Genomic DNA, 24,065 nt, shown 5'->3' with positions numbered 1-24,065 from the left:
AGTCCTCATCTTTTGGGGGAAAATAGATTTGGACCTAAATTTTGTATACTCAATCACACTATTACATGAGAACAACTGCGTTTTTTACACTTGGCGAAACTATGTACCTTACATAAAAATACTTGAGATACAATAGTATAATGAAAATGAAGGTAGAGGATATGGTGGTAGGACAGTGTGGAGGAGAGGAAACTGGTAGCTGCATTGATAAACTCTGGCTTTAAAAAGAACGAAAAGAAGCGAGAAGAAAATTCAAGTGTTATCAGTCTAGAATACATGGACAACTCTCTTTCAGCCAGTGTCTAAATGACATAATATTACATTTCCTTCAATGATTAGTATTTACCTAGTCACATTATGTAAGAGTTTATTTTTTAGTTTGTAGAACCAACCTTGAAAATATATAAAATTTAGGCTTAATTATCGGTATGGAGTAGAATGCATTATAAATGTTAATAATATAAAAATAATACAACCTGTAAAATTAGGAGATGGTGGGCAACAGAAGAAAGGTCAGTACTCGTTTCTTTAGTGGACAGTCAATATATAAAACTGGCGAATCAAGACACCAAATGGTATTAAAATTAAGCTGGTAACCACACTAGAAGGCTGTTAACAGTGTAATGGTACAGGTAGGTAACAAAAAAAAAACTTACTGTACTCATCTTGTGCCTTTATGGTCTTTGAATTTTTAAAAAAAATCTCACTGGCATGCACCACATTTATAATGTTAAAAATTTACAGATGTATTGTATCTACGTAGTTAGATAATATCACTTCTTTTATAATGTTACATTCCAGGACCACATGGATTTTAGAAACTATCTGAGGTAGAAACAGAGGACACATAGGAATTAATTCCAGAAATTGGAAAGTTGCATAGACTATAAGTGTAACTCTTTTTATATAGGATGCACAATTATTTCTTGACTGGCTTACACTCTTGATTTTGTATGTCAATTCCTGAATCCCTTCCATGATTCTTTGTTTTAAAGTTTGTTGTTAAAAATTTGGATAAATGGAAAAATTCCGAATCCTCCTGTCATTGCCTCTGAATAAGATGACATTTTCTCTGATGTATTGAAGACCTAGATTAAAAACCTGGGTTATCCAGGAGGAGGGAGTCACGTGATCACGGAAAACAACAGAAGAGCTGGAAGGAGGAAGATGGAAATAGAAATGACCTTTTTTATCCTTTATTTAAAATTTTTTTAAAAGATTTTATTGGGGAATTGGGGGAGGGGAACAACGCTGGGGGATGGGAGAAGGGGAACAGACAAGTTGTTGTCCTTTTGTTCTGTCTATTTGTGGAGGACGTCGCTTCACTGGCCTATGTTGGTATTATCATTGCGCTCTTCCCAGGTGAGGCAGATAGGTTGCTGGCCTCAGGACGGCTGCTCACAGCAGCTGTTGGCAGCTCACACCGGCCACTCACGCTGGCTGCTAGCCACACACACGGTAGCTTATGGCAGCCCACTGCAGCAGGGGCTGCAGCCTACACTGTCGCCGGCAACTCATGGCAGCCCAGCTCCAGGTCGAGCTGCTGTTCACCATGTTAACTGTAGAGGGCAGTGTCACTGGCCCTCATGTGGGATCCGAGCCGGGGCCCTGCTGCTCAGAGCTGGCATCCCAAGCCAGCTGTTAACCAACGTGCCTCTCAGCTGGCCCCATTTTTATCCTTTTAAAGATAAGGCTGATATTATGGCTGTAGCCAGACAATATTTGTTGAAAGAAAGAATTTTATTTTGATGCCACTTCGACTTAAAGGCAGGTTGACATCCTGTTGATGTTCTACATAGGTAAAATGCTTTTTGGAAGCTTAGTTTTAGGAGTGTTGTATCAGAAGCATGATCTTTTGGGAAGCAGATTTCTAATTGTATGTTTTTCAGATTTGATTATTAAAAATATAAAATCTTATATTATACACAAAAGTATTGAAAGTGTGAACTGCAAATGACCTCAGTACCTAAATACGCTTCTTAAACTACGTAGTTTTCTAAGTAAGCTGGAGTTCTAAAAATCAAGTTTTGCTAATGTATATCCTTAAAATAACTTAATTAGGAGAAATACTTTAAAAACTAAGCAGGAGATTATGGAATTTGTATAAGGTAAATGGTTTCCTCAAACCTACAAAAACAAATACTAAGTATAAAATTGTATAAAATTGTGTTTGTTAGTTCAGTTATGCTTTTTAACATTTGTAAGCTATTGGTTATTCAGTGCCCACCCTTTAAACAATATTAACTACCTTCACTAAGAGAAATGACATATAACGTTTGACAATTAAGTTCATGAACTTGTTGCAACGGCGTTGCTAACCTTTTTTGATAGCAGAGGGATTATTCATTATGAATTTGTACCAACTGGACAAACAGTTAACCAAGTTTACTCTTTGGAAGTGCTGAAAAGACTGCGTGAAAAAGTTAAGCGACCTGAACTTTCGCCAACAATTCATGACTCTTGCATCACGACAATGCACCAGCTCACATAGCACTGTCTGTGAGGGAATTCTTAGCCAGTAAACAAATAACTGTATTGGAACACCCTCCCTACTCACCTGATCTGGCCCCTGGTGACTTCTTTCTTTACCCAAAGATAAAGGGAATACTAAAAGGAAGACATTTTGATGTCATTCAGGACATCAAGGGTAATAAAACTACAGCTCTGATGGCCATTCCAGAAAAAGAGTTCCAAAATTGCTCTGAAGGGTGGACTAGGCGCAGGCATCGGTGCACAGCTTCCCAAGGGGGGTACTTCAAAGGTGACCATAGTGATATTCAGCAGTGAGGTATGCAGAACTTTTTCTAGGATGAGTTTACGAACTTAATTATCAGACCTCATATATGTTTTTGAAGAGGATGGGAGTTGATAGGCTTTCTAAAAATACTTGACTCTGTCAAGAAATTGGTGATAGAGGATTTGAAATATATGAATGTGGGTTAAATTTGATTTCAGAAAGCATACTAGTGAGCTATCTTTCGCACACATGAAAGCTGGTAGATACTGCCTTCTGTTTTCTTACATTGTGTTAGTTTTTGGTGAAGATTTGGTAGTAAAACTGGATATCCTAAATATGTGGGGAAAGTTGAAAGTAATGGTAATATTGCTTCTAACATAGCTGAGTTGTGAGATGTCCTTCTGATGACTAAAGAGGCATTTCACAGTTACATTGAATGAAAAAATTATATATATAACATATATACACACATATATATATGTGTGTGTGTATATATATATGTATATACATATATACATATATATACATATATATATATATATATATACATATATATATATATGTGAGTATTGTTATGGAATTGTGTTGATATATCCACCTTGGGAATTTTGGAATGTCACACTTATGCTCTGAGATTCTCTTTATGTGAAGACCCTTTAAGATCCTGTATCTGATCAGGGTTAGGTTGGTGGAAAAGGGAATGGTGCCCATTTTGCAATTTTTGGCCTAGCCCTTGGTAGATAGAGACAATTTATTGTAGTGCATTTCTTAGAAGATGGAATTATGAGTGTGAAAGAGTAGAGTTTTGGTACTTGGAATAATTGATTACAGGCAAACCATTCAAGATTTGTTATAAATTGATTAGGCTAGAAATAGCATTTCTGATATTGTGGTAACAGGCATCATGAGAGACCAGACTAATTGGAACTTGTTGCCAGCCAACCCAGACCATCAAGGGACCAGAGGAGAGCAGGTTATAGATAGCACTAGGATTCCAAGGTTACTTGAGTAGTTTTACATCCTGATTATTCTCCATGCCTTTAATACTATCTTAACTGGGTTACCTGGAGCTGTTTCTTTAGTTCCCTAGTGTAGGACTGTTGTCTGTCAGAAGTGTCCTGGAAATTGGTGACTCTAAAAAATTGGCTTTGGACTTAAGCCTTTTCTTGTAATTTGTATTTTTATTTCCAGCCTCTCTACTCCCCACCACTGTATATGCGTTTGGAGGGTGGGCAATGGGGGAAGGCTGTGGGCTTGTGTGGTGTATTTCTTTTTGTCTGTAGATAATTGTTGCTTTGGAGCAGAAGACAGTTAATGTGTTGCTAACCAAATGGAGAGTGTTGTACTATCAATAGATTTAACCTACTTAAAGCAAAACCAAAAATATTGCAAAAAGTGATTTCTATTATATATGTACTTGGTTTTTTTTTTATTTGAAAATGTTGTACAATACAGGCAGACTTAAGGGGTGAATGCAATCTAAAAACAATATTTTATCAATTTTGTATTCATAGACCCTATTGTGAAATACTGGAGAAAGAATGAATTCATGGGTAGAGACAACAAATGCGAGTGTCCAACAGGCACAACTATTATTGGAGATGTGGAAAGAGGGACAAGCTGCTTTGTTTCTTACTTTGCTCAGTATGTTACTTATATTTAGACAAGACTCTGCTTGCATTTCATTCTGTACATAGGATGCATCTGGATGAAATATTTTGTTTAGATATAATTTTGTACTGTTTTAAGTGGAATTTGGGGTTTTATTAGATTATAGAAAAATGAAAAGGTCTGTAAATCAGAGAAGAGGAAAACATTATGGAAGATTTTGATGTTAAACGTTATCAAGAATCAGGATCAAGTTTCTCAAGATTATAGACTCTTGGAGGTGGACTGATTTTTTTGCCATTCTATACCTGTTGAGTAGTATAAAGCCTGTCACCTAGTAAGTACTCAGTAAATATTTGTATAAATGAATGATCAAAATATTTGTATAAATGAGTGATCAAAAATTGTAATGATGATCTTTCAAAAAAGTTTACTAGGGCTTTAAAAAAAATCTTGAGAAAAATTTTATTTAAGCAATTAAGTAAATTATTATAAAATAATTCATACCCTTCCTCACATTTAGAATATACTGCCAGATGGCCTTTTTATTATTTTATTTATGAAGTTATAATTTTATATATCCTTAATCCTTTATTACCTAAGCCTTTTAGTTATTTCTGTACATATCCAGAAGCGTGTCCAATTGTTAACATTTATTTTGAAGGTTCTTGTGAAGGTTGTGTCATTCTTGTTTTTAAATATTAACCGAATTTGACCTGGGATATATGTCAAGAAACTGAGATAGAAACTGTTTTGTGATCATTGTGTGAATAAAAATTGCTTATGTGTGGCCCTGTCGTCTTAGTGTATATTTGCTTTTGAAAATAATTATGGAAGGATTACTTCAGAATTTTATGCTTCAGAAATGAATAGTTTGAAATAAATGTGGAAGGTAAGCAATGCCGTATTTCCCCATGTATAAGACGCGCCGTTTTCTGAAAAATTTGGGGTCTAAAAACTGGGTGCGTCTTATACAGTGGTTGTAGATTTCTTTACTTGCATTTCCCACAAGTGATGAGGAGGTGTATGAATTTTATGATGAATAAAACTTGAGTTCAATAACTTTATGTAATATATTTTTTTCAAATTTTGGGCCCCCAAATTAAGGTGTGTCTTATACATGAGGGCGTCTTATACATGGGGAAATACGGTACATATATCTAACAGTATAGTCTTTTATTTACTTTAGCAAGAATATATCGAAAGAATTATGGATCTTTAGAGTACTAAATTCTGGCAGAAACTTTTACAATTTACTCCTAAATAAAAAAAAAAGGATTAAATCTGGATAGAATTTGTATTTTAGCAGTAGATTTTTTTTAAAAGGCAGATAGATCATTTGATTCCTCATTCTTCTCTGTCCTCCAACTACATACATATACATGGATAGAATTTGCATTGTGGCTTTTTTTTCTATCCCCTCTTCTCTTTTTGTAAATAATCCAGATTCTTAATCTGTCAGGGAATGAATTTATGTGATTTTTTTTTTATAAGGGGCAGAAGTTAAATGAGAGGAGGTGTAACTTCCATTCGAGATTTCTTCAAAAGTGGGAATGATGAGGAAGTAAAAATAAGCCGAGATACATGTTTTAAAACAACTATTTTTTTATCTTGGTTTTTTAGTAGTTTGTGTCATTAATACTTAATATTTGTTAGGGAAGCAAGCAGCCTTTTTCCTTCTGTCAGAGTATACATTAGTTCAACTTCTTTGGAAGTCAGTTAGGTAACATAAACGTTTAAATACATATACCCACCAAGAAATTTACTCTACAGTTATATTTAGGCATGTGCAGAGCATGTGTGCCCTTTCACTGGGCCTGTTCATTGCAGCATTATGAAATACTAGACACAACTCAAGTGCCCATCAATAGGGAATGATTAAATAAATTATAGTACAGCTCTTCAGTGAAAATTTGAGCAACTATCAAAATCAAAGAGATAGATCTTCATGTGCTAATCTGAAAGAATTATGGAGTATTAAATTTTAAAAAGGGATGCAGAAAAGTATGCATAATGTGTTTCCATTTGTATAAAAATAATCTTACACTAAAATATGCTTCATATATGTAGGTTATTTCTGGAATAATATACTAACCTGGTGCCTGTGCCTTTTAGGAGTTATGAGAGGTAGATTTCCCTTGTATTCTCTTCTATATGTGAATTTTTCTATATGTAAATTATGAAGGTAATGAAAAAAAGATTACTACATTAGACATGTATGTAGAACCCTCAGTCATTATGGCATGATTGGTTTTGGAGAGAAAGGGCTAAACCATGGGGATGGTGCTGTTTTAATAATACATATATGGGCTTTCAGAAACTTGACCAAATTTTATTAACCTTTTAATTTAAATTCTATTTAACTCTTTAATACCTGTATCTTATTTATGCTCAGTCCAGGCTATTTTACACTTTGGTTTCATACTTCTGCTAAAATATAATTTACAGTAAAAGAAAAATAGAAATGTTATAAAATAATGACTACATTTCATACATTTGGTTTGAGAGTTGAAGTTGGTTCAGATTTTGTTTTTCTAGTTGTTTTCCTGTAGTTAGGTGAAATCGTTACATTTGTCCTAGCACCAGTTATCTGTCCTTGTTCTATTTAAAAAGGTGGATTTTGAAAAGTGTTGCCCTCCCCTAAATTGGGGGACAAAAAAATTGATGTAAACAGATCGCTATAACAAGGAATTTTTTATTAAAAAATGTCTTATGTGGGGGAACAAACATGAACTAAAATATTAAATCATGCAAAATAGGGTTGCTTGCTTGTTAACACATTGTGTAAGTGTGTGTTTGATTTTCTTTTTCCTTGTTCAAAAACCTAGTGCTGGCACTAAATAAATCGTAAATTTTAGAAGATTCCTTCATCCAATCTTGGTTTTTATTGAACTACTTCTATCCTTTCCCTCCCCTTTTTAGGAGAAGCTTGTCTCTTCACTTTGGACATTTGAATCTTATTTTAGTAAATATTTTCTTTTATGATTTAAGTTATTTATATGTACTGGGTTTTTGCGTAACTGTTAGTATGTTAACTACTATTTACACTTTAATGTTGTTACCATTGGCATAAATGAAGGATCTTTAAACACCAAAATCCATTTTAGGCAAATAGGAAAACAGTTTTTTGCCTATAAAATGAGGTTGAAATAGAAGGAAGGTGACTCATTTTTAAAATGTAGGATCTTAAGGCAGATGTATATGAATCTTTTCACACCCTTTTAACCAGAGTATCCTGTGCTTGGCATAGGTCAGCATTAACAAAAAGGACCAGAAAATAAAATTGAAGAAATAATTATTTTGCTGTATAAAAGAACTACAGAAATTCTGAAATATAGGTTCTGTTTATGTTGACTATTTCTAATATCTCACTTTAGTGACCTAAAGCAAATATTGTCACAAAACTACTGTTTTTGTCATCAGAAATTATTCATAGTGGAAGCAATAATTTAAAAGGAATTAGGATGCATTACTGGATGTCAAATAATTCATTTATTCATGCCTTTGTTATTTAATCAACAAATACTTAAGTGCCTGCCCTGGCTATACATTGGTGAACGAAGTGTTGCCTGCTTTCATCAAGCTTTTGCTCTACAAGAGGAGAGAGATGATAAATGGTATATAAACATCCATAATTCCGTAGGAAAGCCATAATCACATATATATTGGTAAAAACTTAACAGTAAATGTCAGAAAATATTAGAGAAAGCACCCTAATAATCCTAGAACAGAAGGGAAAGAGACGGTGAGTGGTTTGACTTGAGCCTTGCTGGGCCAGATTCCTTGTCACAGTTGGAAAGCTCATTCTTGCTTGGCTTGTGGAAAGTAGGTGTGCTCCAACATGAGAGTTGGAGCTCAAACCTGTCTGCTTGCTTACGTTAAAGGAAGATTTGAGAAAGACAGACTGTGTTGATGACTTCTCTTAGTCTAAGGATGAAGTAATTTATTTGAACCATGGAAAGAATCAACCTGGAAGGCAGAAAGTAGTAAAAGCCAGTTTGCTAGTTATTTTAAAGCTAGGTCTTAACAATGGAAATTACTTTGAGACGTTTCCAAATGCCAGGTATACCCATATATAAATGTAAGCACTATATATAGTGTGTGGGAAAACATTATTTTTAATATCATTTGTTTTCCATTAATTTCACATAGCCTTTGGAGTCAGACCATTCTGGGTTTGAATCCCAACTCTACTATATAACTGTGTGCACTGTCTGAGACTTGATTTCTTCATCTGTAAAATGAAGATAATATCATCTGGAGGAAGTATAGTAGGTGGTTCAGAGGACGGACTCTAGAGCCAACTGCCTGGATTTAAATCTTAGCTCCTCAATTTAATTAGCTGAGTAGGGAGTAGGGCAAATTGTTTAACCTCTCTGTGCCTCAGTTTTCACATATGTGGAATGGAGATAATAAAAGTATCGTCTTTTAGGATTATCGTGAGAATTAAATGAGCTAATATATACAAAGCACTTAAAATGGCAATATGGTATATAAGTACAATAATTATTAGTTATTGTTACTCTTTTAAATTACCATTTAGGAGGATTATTGTGAAGGTTAAGTACAATGTTTATTTTAAAAAAATAACATGTTGCCTGACACAGTAAGAGTGCCTCCCAATGATCAGAAAATGAGTAATTTATTTCATTTAATATTCATATTAACCTGTTCAGATATTTTATTTTTCTTGTTGACTGTGCCTAGAACAGTTTCTGATATACAGTAGATATTCCATGTTGAAGAGTGTTATCCCATTTTATAAATTAATAAACTGAGGCCCAAGAGAACTACAAAGTCTGTTTCCACTAAAATATGGCATCACTTTGGGGAGACATTACTGGCCATGTCATTCGTATCATCACTTTCTCCACATAGATTTGGCCATATGTATTAATAATAACTCCCCTGTCTAATTTTTTTCCTTTTAAAAATGTATTTTTCTTTTGTTAGGAAAATTTAGAAGAACACTTCACCTTTGAATTATAATTAGATTAATCTGCACATTAAAAGATCACTTCAAATTCAATTTGTATGGCACTCTATTAAGTGCAGGGTTATTTTATTAATGTCACAGAGCATAAAACATTGTTCCTTTCCCATTGCATTTTTTCATATTCCATATTACATAAGAAGAAATTTGACAAAGTAACAAATTTTACTAAACTGAGGAGCAATTACAATAATGAATATAATATAAATTAGCTCTGTTGTCAGTCACCCATTTTATTTGCTGTTTAATGATCTAGATACAGTGTTTCTGAATTTCAGTTATCTGAAATATTTTAGTCTCTTGTAGTATTTATGATGAGTACGGGCATTTCTTAGTAAATGAAGTTAAAGGCATTCCTAGGAAATGAATATAACCATGTGTTAAGTCTTGTTTCAGTTATTGCAATTCAGTTGAATGTTAATCTCATTCTCTTAGATATTTCCAAACATTAGTTTATAGGAAACCTGTTTACCATTAAAAAACTCTACATTAAGATAATTATTTTTGACATCCTCAAGTCAGCACCTGTAATATATATGTTATATAATGCATTTGCTTATATAGCAAATTCCTAGTTTGGTATTATCTTGCCTCCTTCTTTGTTTATTTAATACAGCTATTAATCTCACTACAAGGCTTTACTAAGGATAAATTGCTACGTAACCCACTTCAACCCCTTTTGTTCAGCCAGGAAGCCAGACGTGTTAAATAGCTTTAAAAATATATATATATATATATATATATATATATATATATATATATATATATTTGTTTTTTGCAATTTTAGGGTTTTAAGATTTGAAGTGGTAAAATAAGAGACTTTATCTATTTTGTCTGAAATTACTTGACAGAACTTTGCTTTGGAATAGAGCTTCTGTATCTTTAAAAAATACACAGTGAGTCACCCCCTGCTCTTTTGGTAGATGCCTGGCTAGTGAACAGCTAAGCTGCTTTAGGCATGTAATAGAACATTCCATTTCCTGTTCCCTTGCTGACACAGAGGAGTGTTCCTGCTGGCAATGATCTAATCATAGTGCAGTAAGAAACATGGCAGTTTGATAAAACATGGAGACAGCGGCTGAAATGGAAGCATATGTTCTAGAAGACATTCTTGAGGTAGGCTAGGTTTGTGAATGAAATGAAAGTTGAAATCTAAACAAAGAAATCTTATCTGATGGAATTATTTTACAGATGAATAGATTAGAGGAGAGAGCAGAGAGGCAGAGCATAAAAGCAAGATACGGTTCGACCTTATTCCGTGTGAGAATGTGCCAGTCTGATTCACATGATTACTAAACAAGTCTAGAATTATTTTGTTTAAACTTCATGTTTCGTAAATTGTAGATATATGTTTGATAGGAAATAAAAATAAAAAAAAGAAAAGAAAGGGCCTCGGACTTAAAAAGCCTTGTGCTGGTGGTGACCTTTAGATTAACTCATTAGAAGGTGGGGTCTGCAAAGCAGCTTTGAGTAGGTTTAGTGTCATGTCTTAGAATTTATTTACATATCTAAGCCTGAAGCTTTGCTTGCACTTAACTATTAAAAACAGCTGATTTTAGTTTTGGTAAAATTAAGCATATATGTATATAATCTTAATTTAGTTGGTACATTCTAAATTAATTGCTTAATTTAGTCGGTACATTCTGGTTCCAGATTTTCATGTGACTTTGATTACTAGAAAATAATTAAAATTATTTTAATTAAATTAAAATTAAAGTACCCTAAAAATTTAAGGCACTAATGCTTCAGAACTCACAATAAGAATCTGCATTTTGAGTCATCAGAATTTTAAATTATATATTTTTTTCTTGTATCAATTTTATATGAAGCTATTTGAGCATATAAATCTGTTCAAGGAAATACATGTCAAAGGGAAACTATAATTGATTTTAGCCTTGGATGTAGTATGCTATCAAACATCTGTATTTATAGGTATAGATGTTTAAAACCCATTTTCTTATCTGTGGGTTGTAGGGTTTTTTCCCCTTCATTAAGAAAAGACTGGCTAATTCAGATAAAGAGGTTTCATGATGGTGAGTGGTATTTCTAATACTCAGACTGTTAAGGTAATTTATTAAATATTTCCCTATCTTCAGGAAGAGATTTGATTAGGGGGAGAGGGCTTGAGAAAATAAGCTGCAAAAGGAAGCTAGGCGGGGTTAGCAGGAGAAAGAAGCCTATGCGCATTATAAAGTGCTGCATGATCAATGAGCATTTTCTGGAGTCCCTCAGTGTGTGCTTGGAGCTGACATTGCAGCAAGTCTCATGGTTGTTCTGCAGAATGAAAACTGATTCCATTGTATTATCTAGCTCTTTGCAGACACCTGCTAATACTTTCCCACCTCCGAGCTTATTGTCTGAGTTGAATCCTCTGATTAATTTCATTTTTCCCCTTTGTTGTTGTTTTTGTTTTTGTTTTTGTTTTTTTACTTTGATACGGTTAGTGAGTTTTCTTAGAAATGGTGTGGTGAATTATCTACTTAGAAATAGTGGTATACACTTGCATCAAGGAACTTTAGTAAATAGAAGTGGTCACGTGACTTTCTAGTGGCTGGATTTAAACAAGTCCAGATTATAAGGTTCTAGTGTTACATTTTAATTTGCTTTTTTAAAATTTTGCTTTGGATTTTAAGTGTACTTATTTCAATACATCTATTTGACTTTTTTTTTTGCCATTTAAAATTTTAGTATAAACAGTTTTAGAAGTCTTGCTTATTTTCTGGGAAAACCCACTTGTGCCTTGAGTATAGGTTTTTCTAATGCTATCTTAAAAATTGGCTTTTTATAATTCCTACTAAAATTGTTTAACATGTTAAGATTTTACATTACTAATTTGTTTATTGTTATTAGTTATTAGAATAACCTATAATTTTAATTGTCCTAATTTTTAATATTTCAATTTGATTCCTTTATGCCTGTTGCATTAAACCATACTGAGTAGTTTTCTCTCTATTTAATATTTGATTTAGCTGAATATTTACCCATAATTTGCCGACTAGATGTAAAAATTTCCCAAATAGTAATAAAATATGTTTATATTCCCCAATCATATGTATCCATAATGGTCTAATGCTAAAAATAAAAGTTCAAAGAGGATAAACTTGCTAACTCTCTGAAGCTAAATATACCATTTTCTAAAGTACCTCATATTGCACATGAAGAGATAAATATTACACAATGAGCTTTCCAGAAAATGATTTTTGTTTTTTAAAGAGTTAACTCTATGTTTAAATGTTCAGTAATGAATAATGAAGTTTGTCTTTACACCACAGTGACAATTTTATCATACCTAATTTTGGGCTGTTTTCAGCTTGTCACCATAATTTTTAGCTTTGTGACTATTTATATTGAGCATCTGGAATTTTATGTAGATTTCTGCTTATTTACATTAAATATTGGACTTCTTATATTTTTTTCTGTCTTCCAGTGTAATTGGTTCTGAGTCATAATGTTTTAAAAGGCACTCCTATTTAATCTTAGTAAAAAGAAAACTTAAAATCAGAATAATCAGTAAATACAGTGTAGATTAATTCTTATAATTCTATGGTTTATAGTGATTGTTTATTGTATATACCATGTTATTTAATTTGAATTTTCAGATCTTCAAAATCTTAAGTAAAATATTGTATGTTTCTAAAACTTATAAAACTGAAAAAGTTGATTGCAACATATTGCTGAGCTATTCAACGTAATGGATTAAATAGAAAAAACCTTGGTTATTTGAATTATCCAAATAATCCAGTCAGTAATTTTCTCCGCCAAGCCAAAGTAGTCAAAATGTTTCTGTTCTTTTTGCTCACCTTAACTAATACTGAGGAAAACAGCCAAATACAGATGATAGAAAAGGGCCGGAAGCCTGTATATTTATATATACACATGCATATCTTTTCGTGTATTGCTTATGTTATTTTTGCTGAGACATGATTATAAGTTTAGAATTTCCATGCTTTTCCTGTAAGCCATATGTGATAGTGGATCTTAGTACTTAGAAGGATCAAAAAGAAGAAAAAGCTCTCAACTTTTTTTGTGTGTATTTCAAATTTGTGTGACCAAGTGCTGTGTATGTAAATTTGAGGTTTATATATAAACTGTTTTTTATAGGAACACATGAAACATATGAGAAATCATTTCAGAAATGTGATTATTATATATTCTAGTTTTATTTATAATTGAACCAGTTTTAATAGTTTTCTATAGGAATTGTTTTAGAAATGATACATTTTTACAAATACGTCTGTCTTTTAATTTTAATTAAATAAAATATTTATAGTGTTAAGTGTAACAACTCTCATGCCCAATCTTGTTTCTTTGTCATCTAAAGCCAGGGTTTCTAACTTCATCTATACTTGATTTTACAGGTTGTAATAATATAAGATAAAAGCCCCACATCTGTATGGTTGCTCTTTAGAGCTAAGGTAGATGGAGGGTTTGGTTGAACTTTTTATAATGGAACTAAATTAAGGGTCAGATTTACGCATAGTAAGTAGGTTTATTATAGGACCATGTCTTGCTCTGTATTTATCTTGACATCAGAGGGTTTTTAAAAAAATAAGACTGAGCAAGAAAAGTTAGTTTCCTTTTGATTTGTCAATATGTGGGCTAATGGTCAATAGTACATTCTAGTTGAAATGGGAAATCAACTTGGTATTATTTTTAGTAATAATATAAAATCTCCATGAAGTAGACTCTTTTGACAGGTACTTGCTATATTTTTATTCTGTAAAATATTTTTGCTTATGTAATACACATCTTTTATATATTGTGTTGTCGGAAAAGTCATGACGTATTTTTTCTATGTTTTTTGTTGCAAAAATGCGTCATGACTTTTCTGACAACCCAGTATTATATCAGTAAGTCTTCTGTGTTTCTAAAGTTGAAGTCATATATTTGGTATAACCATGGGACATTTTTCACCAGTAAGAGTTGGAGTACCTCTTAAGACATAAGTTGATCTAGAGACAGAAAAGTTTAGATAAATATGTAAATTATTTGAATTAATATAACTAACATTTTCAGTTCATTAAGGGGTTTTAGAAAGATTGGACATGTTGGGCAGATTGAATCTTACAGTTTCACTCCAGTACTTATTGAGCACCTTTAGTGTGCTAGGCACTTAAAATTCTGTGAGATTAGTCCAGCTAATTTTGCTCCACAAAGGTAAAAGTTCAGAAGACAAAATGTCTACCGTTGGTAATTAAACATTCTTGAATATAGGATGCCTACAGATATGTACTTGAATACGGGTATTTTACCTCATTTGTTTATCTGGATAGTTTGAAACCCCAGTTTCTAGCATTCTGAATTTTTCAGTAAGAAGGAACTTTTCTTTAAGCACCTTATGTTATCTTTTACACTTATTTATGTAATTGTTAGGTATATTTATGAATGTTGGGCTATCTAGAAAATTTCCTGGATTCCATTTTCACCTTTTGGTCCTTAAAGAGTTTTCTATTACCATTTAAATCAGTATGTTCTGCATAGGTGTATATGAATGTCTGTATATACTTATATACACACAACACACATATATGCTTACATATACTCTACATATACATATTCATGTTTCTGTTGTATTATGCATTATGAGTACACACTCTTATTTGAAAGTGGAGTTTATCATGGTGGGAGGGGCAGAAGTTACAACACTGCTTTCACACACCCACTTTGGGGGAATGCCTGGAGCAGTAGTAAAAGATGGCTAAAGACAATCTTATGTTAGTTAATAATCATTGTAAAGAAGACTGATATTTTAGTGGAATATGAAGGTTCCAGACAACTTTCAAGATAGTGTAACTAGAAGTATGCGAATTAATCTCTTACTGTTATGTGAGAGTAAAGTCAGGTTTGTCCAAATGCCACTAGTCCCATGTGAATTTATCATAGTTCATTGGTTAATGCATGCTGTGGAGCATGAATTAGGAAAGGTCTACATCATGTATTATCTACATATACATGCAACAACATTGGCACTTTCCTAGTTTTAAATTGTTAGGGGCCTTTGTTCTGACACTTGACTAAAGAACTTATTCTGATATGAAGTGACTTGATCACTACAAAGTTAGTGATCATCAAAGTTTAGTATATAGCTTTTAGATTTGCCTTTGCCTTTCAGGGAGTTTTCATAAATGTTAAATATCTGTAAGATAACTTTTGGTTTAATGAGTGGTTACATTAATATTGACCATTAATAATTTGGTCTTGGTAATGGAATCAGGCTTCTAAGTAGCTGGTTATATTGGGTTGTTGAAAAAGTCATGACGTATTTTTTCTATGTTTTTCAGTGCAAAAATGCATCGACTTTTCCAACAACCCAGTATATGGATACCTGTTATACATAGGATGCCCACATAGTTTTATGGTGGCAATAGTAATTTAGCATATTAGTTATCATTTATGGAAAATTTAAGTTCTTTTACAGAGTGAGTATGCCAAGTACTTCATAAGCATTGTTTTTTTTAATCCTAAATGACTGCGAAGAGGTAGGTATCTGTTTTCTAAAACGTTTGTAAGGAATAAATAAGATAACCTGTGTAAACATTTGGCACAGCACTTAGCACATCGTTAATATTTAACTGTTGGCTATTTTTTAAAGTGATATTAACTCATATACTATTTTATGATAATAAGTATCATCCCCCATTTGACAGACCAAGAAAATTTTAGCCTCAGAGATGATTAGAGTAGCAATTCTCAAATTTTTTGGTCTCAGGACTCTTTTACACTCCTAAAAATGATTGAGGACTCAAAAGAGTTTTTGTTTAAGAGAGTTTATCAATAATTATATTGGAAATTATAATTAAGAAATTTAAAAAAACATTTACATATTAACTCATTTAAATAAAATAACTTTTCCAAAAGGAAAAAAAACTGAGAAGAGTGGCATTGTTTCACTTTTTCCCAGATATCTTTGAAGTCTGGCTTTAATAGAAGATAATTAGACTCCCATACCTGCTTTGATAGTCTGTGTAGTACATTATGGAGGAAGTCTGAGAATAAAATCTGGTCTCACACTTACATGAGAATAAAAAGAGGAAGAATATTTTAATAACCCTTTTAGATATTTGTGGATATTCTTCTTTGATACCACTCCTAAAGCTACACAAATGGTAGCTTCTTAGAGGGTTAGTTATAGTGCAGAGCCTGAAACATTATCAGTGAATTTTCTGAACTTGGTTAGATTAAAACCCACTGGTTTATTGTGCATTCTGAATGCATCCTTTTACCCATATATAATTTTTATAACATCATGTGTTGGTCACTTGGAAAATACTGGTTTACTAACCTTCCAGTACTGCTATGTTGTAGTCTACAATATTTTTTTAAGATCCCATTTGGTAATATCACTACTGATCTTAGAAAAGTAAAAAACTGGGAAGCTACTGCATTTACAGTGTCAGATACAAGTTTGCCAAAATTTTAATTTTTGCTTGAAAGCTTGCATTTTATCACTGATAATAAAGAAAGTGAATTTTCCTTGAAATGACAGGGTCACTTCATTTTTTTCAAGAAAATGTCTGCCAAATAAGTCTGTATAACCATACCCCTGTTTTAAGTAAAAATGGTGTTCCCTGAAGAAAAGCTACTGGTTTAAGCTTACATTTACACAAGCATTTTTGTTTAGACAACTATGTACTTAGGTCTGCAGTAGAAATGTTTCCCATTTTGTTACACAGAATATTTAAAAGTCATATATTCATGGTTGAAAATGTAAAAATCAGAATTTTTTACTGCTTTATAATGGAAACTGCACTCCCCCTCCCCCTTTCCTTTTAATTGTGAGTGCGTGGCAGAGAAGAATATGGTGATTGGTGCCACGGCCTTGATTTGCATTAAGGGATCAGCCGTTTTACCCACCATTTTGTTTCATCAGTGCAGATGTCAACAGAATGAAATAGGCAAATAGCATCTTAGCATTATAAAAATAGTTTTGACCTCATAGATCCTCTGAAAGAGTCTTAGGGATCCCTATGGATCTCTATTCTGTAATATAGCAGGTTTAAGAAGTGGAAAAAGCTTTGTGTGGAAATTTGAATATTGCTTCTTTTCAATATCCTATCACAGGTGCCCGCTGGTTTTCATCCAGTCAAGAATTTTTTCTCTGAGACTAGTTCTTTTTCATATTGTCAATGAAAATGAAAAATAAAATTCTGATAATGTATATCTTGGCTGTCCCAAGACTAAGCTGTTAGTTTCAAATTCCTTTGCATAGTAGCAAAATTGAATCATTTAAAATTTACTTTATACCTTCCTCTTGTATTTATATTTATGTAAACATGTATATTTATTTGTGTTATATTTTTGCCACAATTTAATTTTGAAACTGGCACTGAAATCCTGTGTTCCTATAGGAAAAGAGAAAGGTCAGTAGCATCTGCACATCTGTCCACTTCTCAAATGCTAACCTTTCCCACCTCCAAATTCTAAGCACTGTTGAGAAGAAAGTGTTGAGCTGGTGTTAAAGTACGTTTGGGTATGCTCTGCTGTCTTAATTCCTTGTTAGTCTAATCTTTTATCATTTAGCCTCTTTCTGAGTTTTGATACCTATTGCCCACTTCATTTTGATTTCTTTTTCCTGCTATAGATCGTCTGGGTTCTTTCTGATCCTTTACTTGATGTTCGGATATTGTGGCCAGCCTAACTCCTTACTTTCGCACAGACCTCATTTGTTGACCTTCTCATTCATCTAACTAGTGTTTATCCTTAGCTGGTTCTAACCTTGAATTTGTCCAGTTGCCACTTCCCCATCCTTGTCACATGTTCTGCATTTGTAATTTATGCCCTGTCATCATAACAAAAACTGATACGTATTTGTGTGAAATTTTTAAGCAAGATTGAGAAATGCAGTTTTTAAATTTTATATTTCATAAGGAAATACTGTTAAGATTTTCCAAAAACATGTGGTGATATTTACACATACTGGAAAGTTTTCCTTTTTAACATTTTCTCTCATTTGTACAATACTTTATCTCCTGAAAATACTTACCTGAGTTCTCTTTCCTATTGTTTTTAGTATTCTCCATGCCATAAAGTAAATGTAGATAACAGTAAATAGAAAGGTTTCTTTTCTATGAAACTGTCCGTTTAAAGAACCAAAATGTTAAGATTAAGCCTTACATATGTAACTTAAAAAAATCTTGGCAGGTGGATCATCATTTTATATTTTATGAATTATAAAAATATATATATTTTATAAAGTGATAGGCAAGTGAGAATGCTGAATTATGTTGCCATTGATTTGTAAGTATTTCTAGATTATATTTAATGGGGTTCGTTTTTCATTGTCGAGTTTATAGTGTTGTGTGATTTTCTGTGAATAGATTATTCTTGGTGACTTAGCGTTGATTGTATCTTGAACACAGTAAATGCTTGTTTTTCATTTTGATTTGGTGTATCCTTGTACAGTGCAGGAACCATCTTTCTGGAGAAGTTGTTTTGAACTCTTAGTTTTGGTTAGGTGTATACATGGAATGAAGAAGAACAGCTAAAAGTCATTCATGTTACTCAGATCAACCCAGGTGATCAGTAGCTTGGAGTTTTAAGGCTCATAACCTTTGTATGTTACTTGAAATAAGTATTTTATTTTTTGCTTTTCTTAATCTCCAAAGCTAAGATGTACCATATAGTTTCTCTTAAGAGTCCTTCTAGATATAAAAGTCTACAACTAGATTTTTTTAAGGTAATGGCTTAATAAGTTCTAAACAGAAAGTTTGAGATGATGTTGAAGAGTTTATAATCTGTTTTACAGTTATTTCACATTTAAGAATCAAATCCAAGCTAGTTTTGCACTTGACCCATTATATCACTTCCTTCCACCTACCCATTATTTTTACCATATTTAACCTGAACTGGTTGCCCTTACATTGTATTCTGATAACCTATTACTGCTCACGTTGTCTACCTGCTACCCTCTTCACCATCTATACACTCACTATTCAAAGTCCTACTCTTTCCCTAGGGTTTTCTCTCACTAGCTTTCCTTTCATGTTCATCATCTCCCACTTTTTTCTGCGCTTAAAAAGTAATGTGAGGGCTGGCCGAGTGGCACAATGGTTAAGAACTGGCTTGGGACACCAGAGGGCCCCGGTTCGGATCCCACATAAGAGGGCCGGTGACACTGCCCTCTACAGCTAAGATGCTGAACAACAGCTCAACCTGGAGCTGGGCTGCCGTGAGTCGTCGGCGACGGCGTAGGCTGCGGCCCCTGTGGCAGTGGGTTGCCATGGGCTACCGTATGTAGCCAGCAGCCAGCGTGAGCGGCCAGCAGCCGCAGTGAGCGGCCGTCCAGAAGCCGGCGACTGATCTGCCTCGCCAGGGAAGAGCGCAATGATGGTGCCAACTTGGGCCAGTGAAGCAACGTCCTCCACAACTAGACTGAAGAACAAAATGACAGCAACTTGTCTGTTCCCCTTCCCCCAATTCCCCAGCATTGTTCCAATCCCCCCAATTCCCCAATAAAAATCTTAAAAAAAAAAAAAAGTAATGTGAGACTACATCCATTAAAATATTTTATGGTCTCTATTAGGTCCTTGATAAAATAGTAAATTCTTTAATATAGGTACCTTGGCTTGCTTTAAATTAAAAAAAATTACTTACATATTTATGTAAAAGAATTTGAAGTAGCTTATAAGAGATTATACTCTAAAAAAAATAAAAATACAAAAGGCAACATTAGTAAATTAAGACCAGAGGTAAAAGTAGTATACAGAAATGCATGTCCAATATATAACTGCTAAACTTAGATCAAATTAACTAGCAACCAGAGCCAAATTAGAAACTTGATGTATTTTGAGGTTTTGTTGTACACAAACTCCATGGGCATAATATATGGTCTTGAGAACTGATATATTTTGTGCAAATTATGTCTCAGAAAAATTTTTTCTTTGGGCCCCTATGTTGGAGGTATGGCATATTGTAGTAAATACCTTCTTCAGCATTCCGAAAATAAGCTTCATGTTGTTTCTACATAATGTAAGCAAATGATTTATTGACAAAATGCAATTGGGTTTAAAAAATAATGTCGTCTGAGTATTTAGTTTTCTGATGGTCTGGTTTTTCCCAAAAATAAAATTTAGAACATTCAGAGCAGAGTTTGCCAACTAGTGGATTCTTGGCCATCGTAGCCTTAGAAATATGTTTTGTATAGCAGACATAATGCTGGCTCATACGATGACCATTTATTTACATTTTCTTGAATTTCTCTCCTCACTGTTGAGTAGTTTTCACTGTTCAGGTCTTGCAAATATTTTGTTTAATTTGTCCCTGTAGGGTTGGAAAAACTTTCCCTCTACCCTTTTAGGTTCTGTGGTTGGGGCTTGTGAATTAAACTGATAAAAGAGTAAAGGAACAGAAGATTGATTATGCGTTCATATGGTAACCTCACAGAAAAGAAGTGAAAACCCACAGATAGCTCTTAGGCTTGGGAGCTTATGTACCATTTTAACAGGGCGATAAATTATGACGTGACTACCCAAAGGAAAAGGGATATGGACTTCTAGGGGCGGTAAATTGTAGGAAGGTAGATATATGGGAAAACTAATGCTAGATAAGGGTTATTTATTAAGGTTTCTAATGCAGACTTAAGTAGGAGCCATCACCAGTGGTAAGTCATCTCCAGTGATTAAGAGCCTTTCTTTTCCTGGTACAGGAGAAGGCAGGAGGGAAAACTTTACAAAGGGAAATTCATGCCCTGCTTTTAGGAAGGAGATGGGAGGGGAGGACTTAGAGTTTCTGCATCCACTGTTTTTCAGTTGCCTTCACTCAAAATAATCCTTATGCCAAAGTGACATATAATGGGGTGGCATGTTTTGATACTCTTTATTCCCTAAGTGTTTTGTGTTTCTTTTTTAATTATTGTGAATTGTAATTATTTTATTTTGCAGTTGTTTGTTGCTTGTATATAGGAATGCAATATATTTGTATATTGACTTTGTATCCTACAGGCTTGCTAATTTCACTTAGCTTTACCAGGGCTTTGTTTGTTTGTTGGTGCGATTTGGTTTTTGTTTGTTTGTTTGTTTGTTTTGGTAGTTTTTAGCATTTTCTGTGTACATGGTCATCTCTGCAAGTAAACTCAGTTTTTCTCCCCTTACCAACATCTATCTCCCCTCCCCATGTCTATCTTTATGTCTTTAATTCCTTATTTCTTGCCTTACTGTCCTAGGTAGGACCTCCAGTAAAGTGTTGAATGGAATTGGTTACCTGTCACCAACCTTGCCTTGTTCCTGATCTTAAGGGGAAATGAGTTTAGTCTTTCATCATTAAATATGATGTTATGTGTAGTTTTTTCTTGATTTCTTTATCTGGTTGAGATGTTCCCTTCTATTTGGAGTTTGCTCAGTATTTTTATTATCAAAGGGTGTTGAACTGTCAGGTGCTTTTATTTGTATCTTTTGAGAGAATCTTATAATTTTTCTCCTTTATTCTGTAGTTGTGAAGTACATTAATTGAGTTTGGATTTTAAGCCAATTTTGTAGTTTGTGAATGAACTCCATTTGGTCATGATATATGGCCCCTTTTGGATATGACTGGATTTGGTTTATTAATATCGTGTTAAGGATTATTGTTCTTCACAAGGCATATTGGTCTTCAATTTTCTTTTCTTATAAAACTTTTGACTATTTTTTGTATCAGAAATGTTAGCCTTATACGTTATTGGAATTGTATCTTTCTCTTCTATTTTCTGAAAGTTGTATGTAATTGAATGTTTGATTGAATTGACCAGTAAGCCATCTACACTTACTTAGTATTTTGTATGTCGGAGAAAATTTTTAATTAAAAATACGTCTTTGATAGTATCGACATAGGGCTCTTTAGCTTTTCTCTGTCAGTTTTGATAATTTGTAAGTCTTGCAAAGAATTTGTCTATTTCAGTCTAAGTTGTTTAATTAACTGACATGGTTGTTCATAATAGTCCTTTAGTCTTTAAATGATGGTAGGATCTGTGATAATGTTTCCTCTTTCAGTCCTGATGCTGGTAATTTACGTTTTTCTTCTTTTAGATTAACCTAATATGAAATTTATCCATTTTATTTTTGATGAACTTTAAGTTGATATGTATTTCGTGTCATTAATTTTTCTGTATTTTGTTCATTTACTATTTCATTGATTTTCTGCTCTTATATTTCCTCCTTTTCACTTTCTTTGGATTTAATTTGTTCTTATTCTAATCACTTTAAAGTTTAGATAATTACTTTTAATATTTCTTTTCTAGTATGAATATTAAAAGCCATAAATTTATTTCTATGACTGCTTAAGTTATATACCACCAATTTTGATGTATTGTATTTGCATTGTCATTTACTTCTAAATGTTTTATAATTTCCTTTGTGATTATCTCCTTGACTCATTTGCCTTTCTTAACTGTGGTTTCATGGGAGAATTAAGATCTAATGCAGCGGTTTTCAACCTTCCTAATGCCGCGACTCCTTAATACAGTTCCTCATGTTGTGGTGATCCCCAACCATAAAATTATTTTCGTTGCTACTCTATAACTGTGATTTTGCTACTGTTATGAATCGTAATGTAAGTATCTTTTTGTTTTCCGATGGTCTTAGGTGACCCCTGTGAAAGGGTCGTTCGACCCCCAAAGGGGTCATGACCCACAAGTTGAGAACCTCTGCTCTAATGTTTACGACGTCTCTTCTGTGCATGTGCATATTTATAGATCATCCTTGAGAGAAATGAGAAAATAGTCATCCAAATCATTTTTGATCATCTGTGGTTCAGATGAGAAACTCTTTTTTTGAGAAAGATTCTGTGGGTAATTTAAAGTTGACTTTTTTTATTTCTAATATGTTGGGGTGCTACAGGTTTCCAATTTAATTATGTGTGATTAGAGAATATAATATACTTTGATTTCAGTACTTTTGAATGTATTGAAACTTGTTTTATGGTTCATTCTGGTAAATGTTGCATGCATGTTTAAAAAGAATATGTTCTCTGCAGTTGTTGGAATGGGTTTTCCATAAATGTCAACTAGATTACATTAGTTAATAATGTTGAAGTCTTTATATTCTTACTGACTTTCTGTCTACTTGTTCTGTCAATTACTAAGAGACAAGTTTTGAAATCTTCAACTATAATTGAGGAGAGGCTCATTTTTTTCTTTCTGATCTGTCACTTTTTGATTCATATACTTTGGAGCTTTGTTATGAGGTACACAAAAATTTAGGTTTATTATATCTTCTTGCTAAATTGATTCTTTTATGTAATCAAATGTCCCTCTTTATCTTTGTTAGCATTCCTTGTTTTGTCTGGATTCTACTTAGTGCAATACTAATAGCTCTACCAGCTTCGCTATAACTAACTGTATGTCTTTCTCCACCTTTTTAACCTCTCTCTGTCTTTATATTTAAAGTGTGTTTCTTGGAGACAGCATATTGTTATCCCTCGCCCTTTTATCCGTACTGTCAATCTCTGCCTTTTAATCCATGTATTTACTCCATTTTCATTAAATGTAACTATCAATATTTTATGTTGGAGTCTGCCTTCTTGCCAATTGTTTTCTGTTCGTCCCAGTTGTTATTGCTCCTTTCCCTTTGTTCATGCCTTTTATTTGATTGTTTTCAGTATTCCATTTTATTACCTATTTTGCCTTTTTACCTCTTTTCATTATTTTTTAGGTGGTTGTTTTGGGGTTTGCAGTATACATGTTTTAACTTACCACTACCTTTGCATAATAATATACCAATTCATATACAATGTTAGGAACCGTATACCAGTATATTT

General features: G+C 33.2%; 1 protein-coding gene across 6 annotated transcripts in view; it reads left to right on the top strand.

The window, feature by feature from the left end:
- Positions 1-24,065, top strand: part of ANKRD17 (ankyrin repeat domain 17) — a 166,937-nt gene that overhangs the window by 25,360 nt on the left and 117,512 nt on the right. The window contains exon 1 of one of the 6 annotated variants that reach the window (XM_019665322.1): positions 10,317-10,454. The exons of the other annotated variants lie outside the window; for them this stretch is intronic. Coding sequence (XP_019520867.1) covers positions 10,404-10,454 — 51 coding nt within the window. The 5' untranslated portion in view covers positions 10,317-10,403. Of the gene's footprint in view, positions 1-10,316; positions 10,455-24,065 lie in introns of those variants that run through there. 6 annotated transcript variants of the gene reach the window in all.

The sequence above is a fragment of the Hipposideros armiger genome, unplaced genomic scaffold (genome assembly GCF_001890085.2).
Source record: "Hipposideros armiger isolate ML-2016 unplaced genomic scaffold, ASM189008v1 scaffold_439, whole genome shotgun sequence".
NCBI classification, from domain to species: domain Eukaryota; kingdom Metazoa; phylum Chordata; class Mammalia; order Chiroptera; family Hipposideridae; genus Hipposideros; species Hipposideros armiger.
The sequence above is the reverse complement of the archived record's forward strand: the minus strand, read 5'-3'. Positions and strand labels throughout refer to the sequence as shown.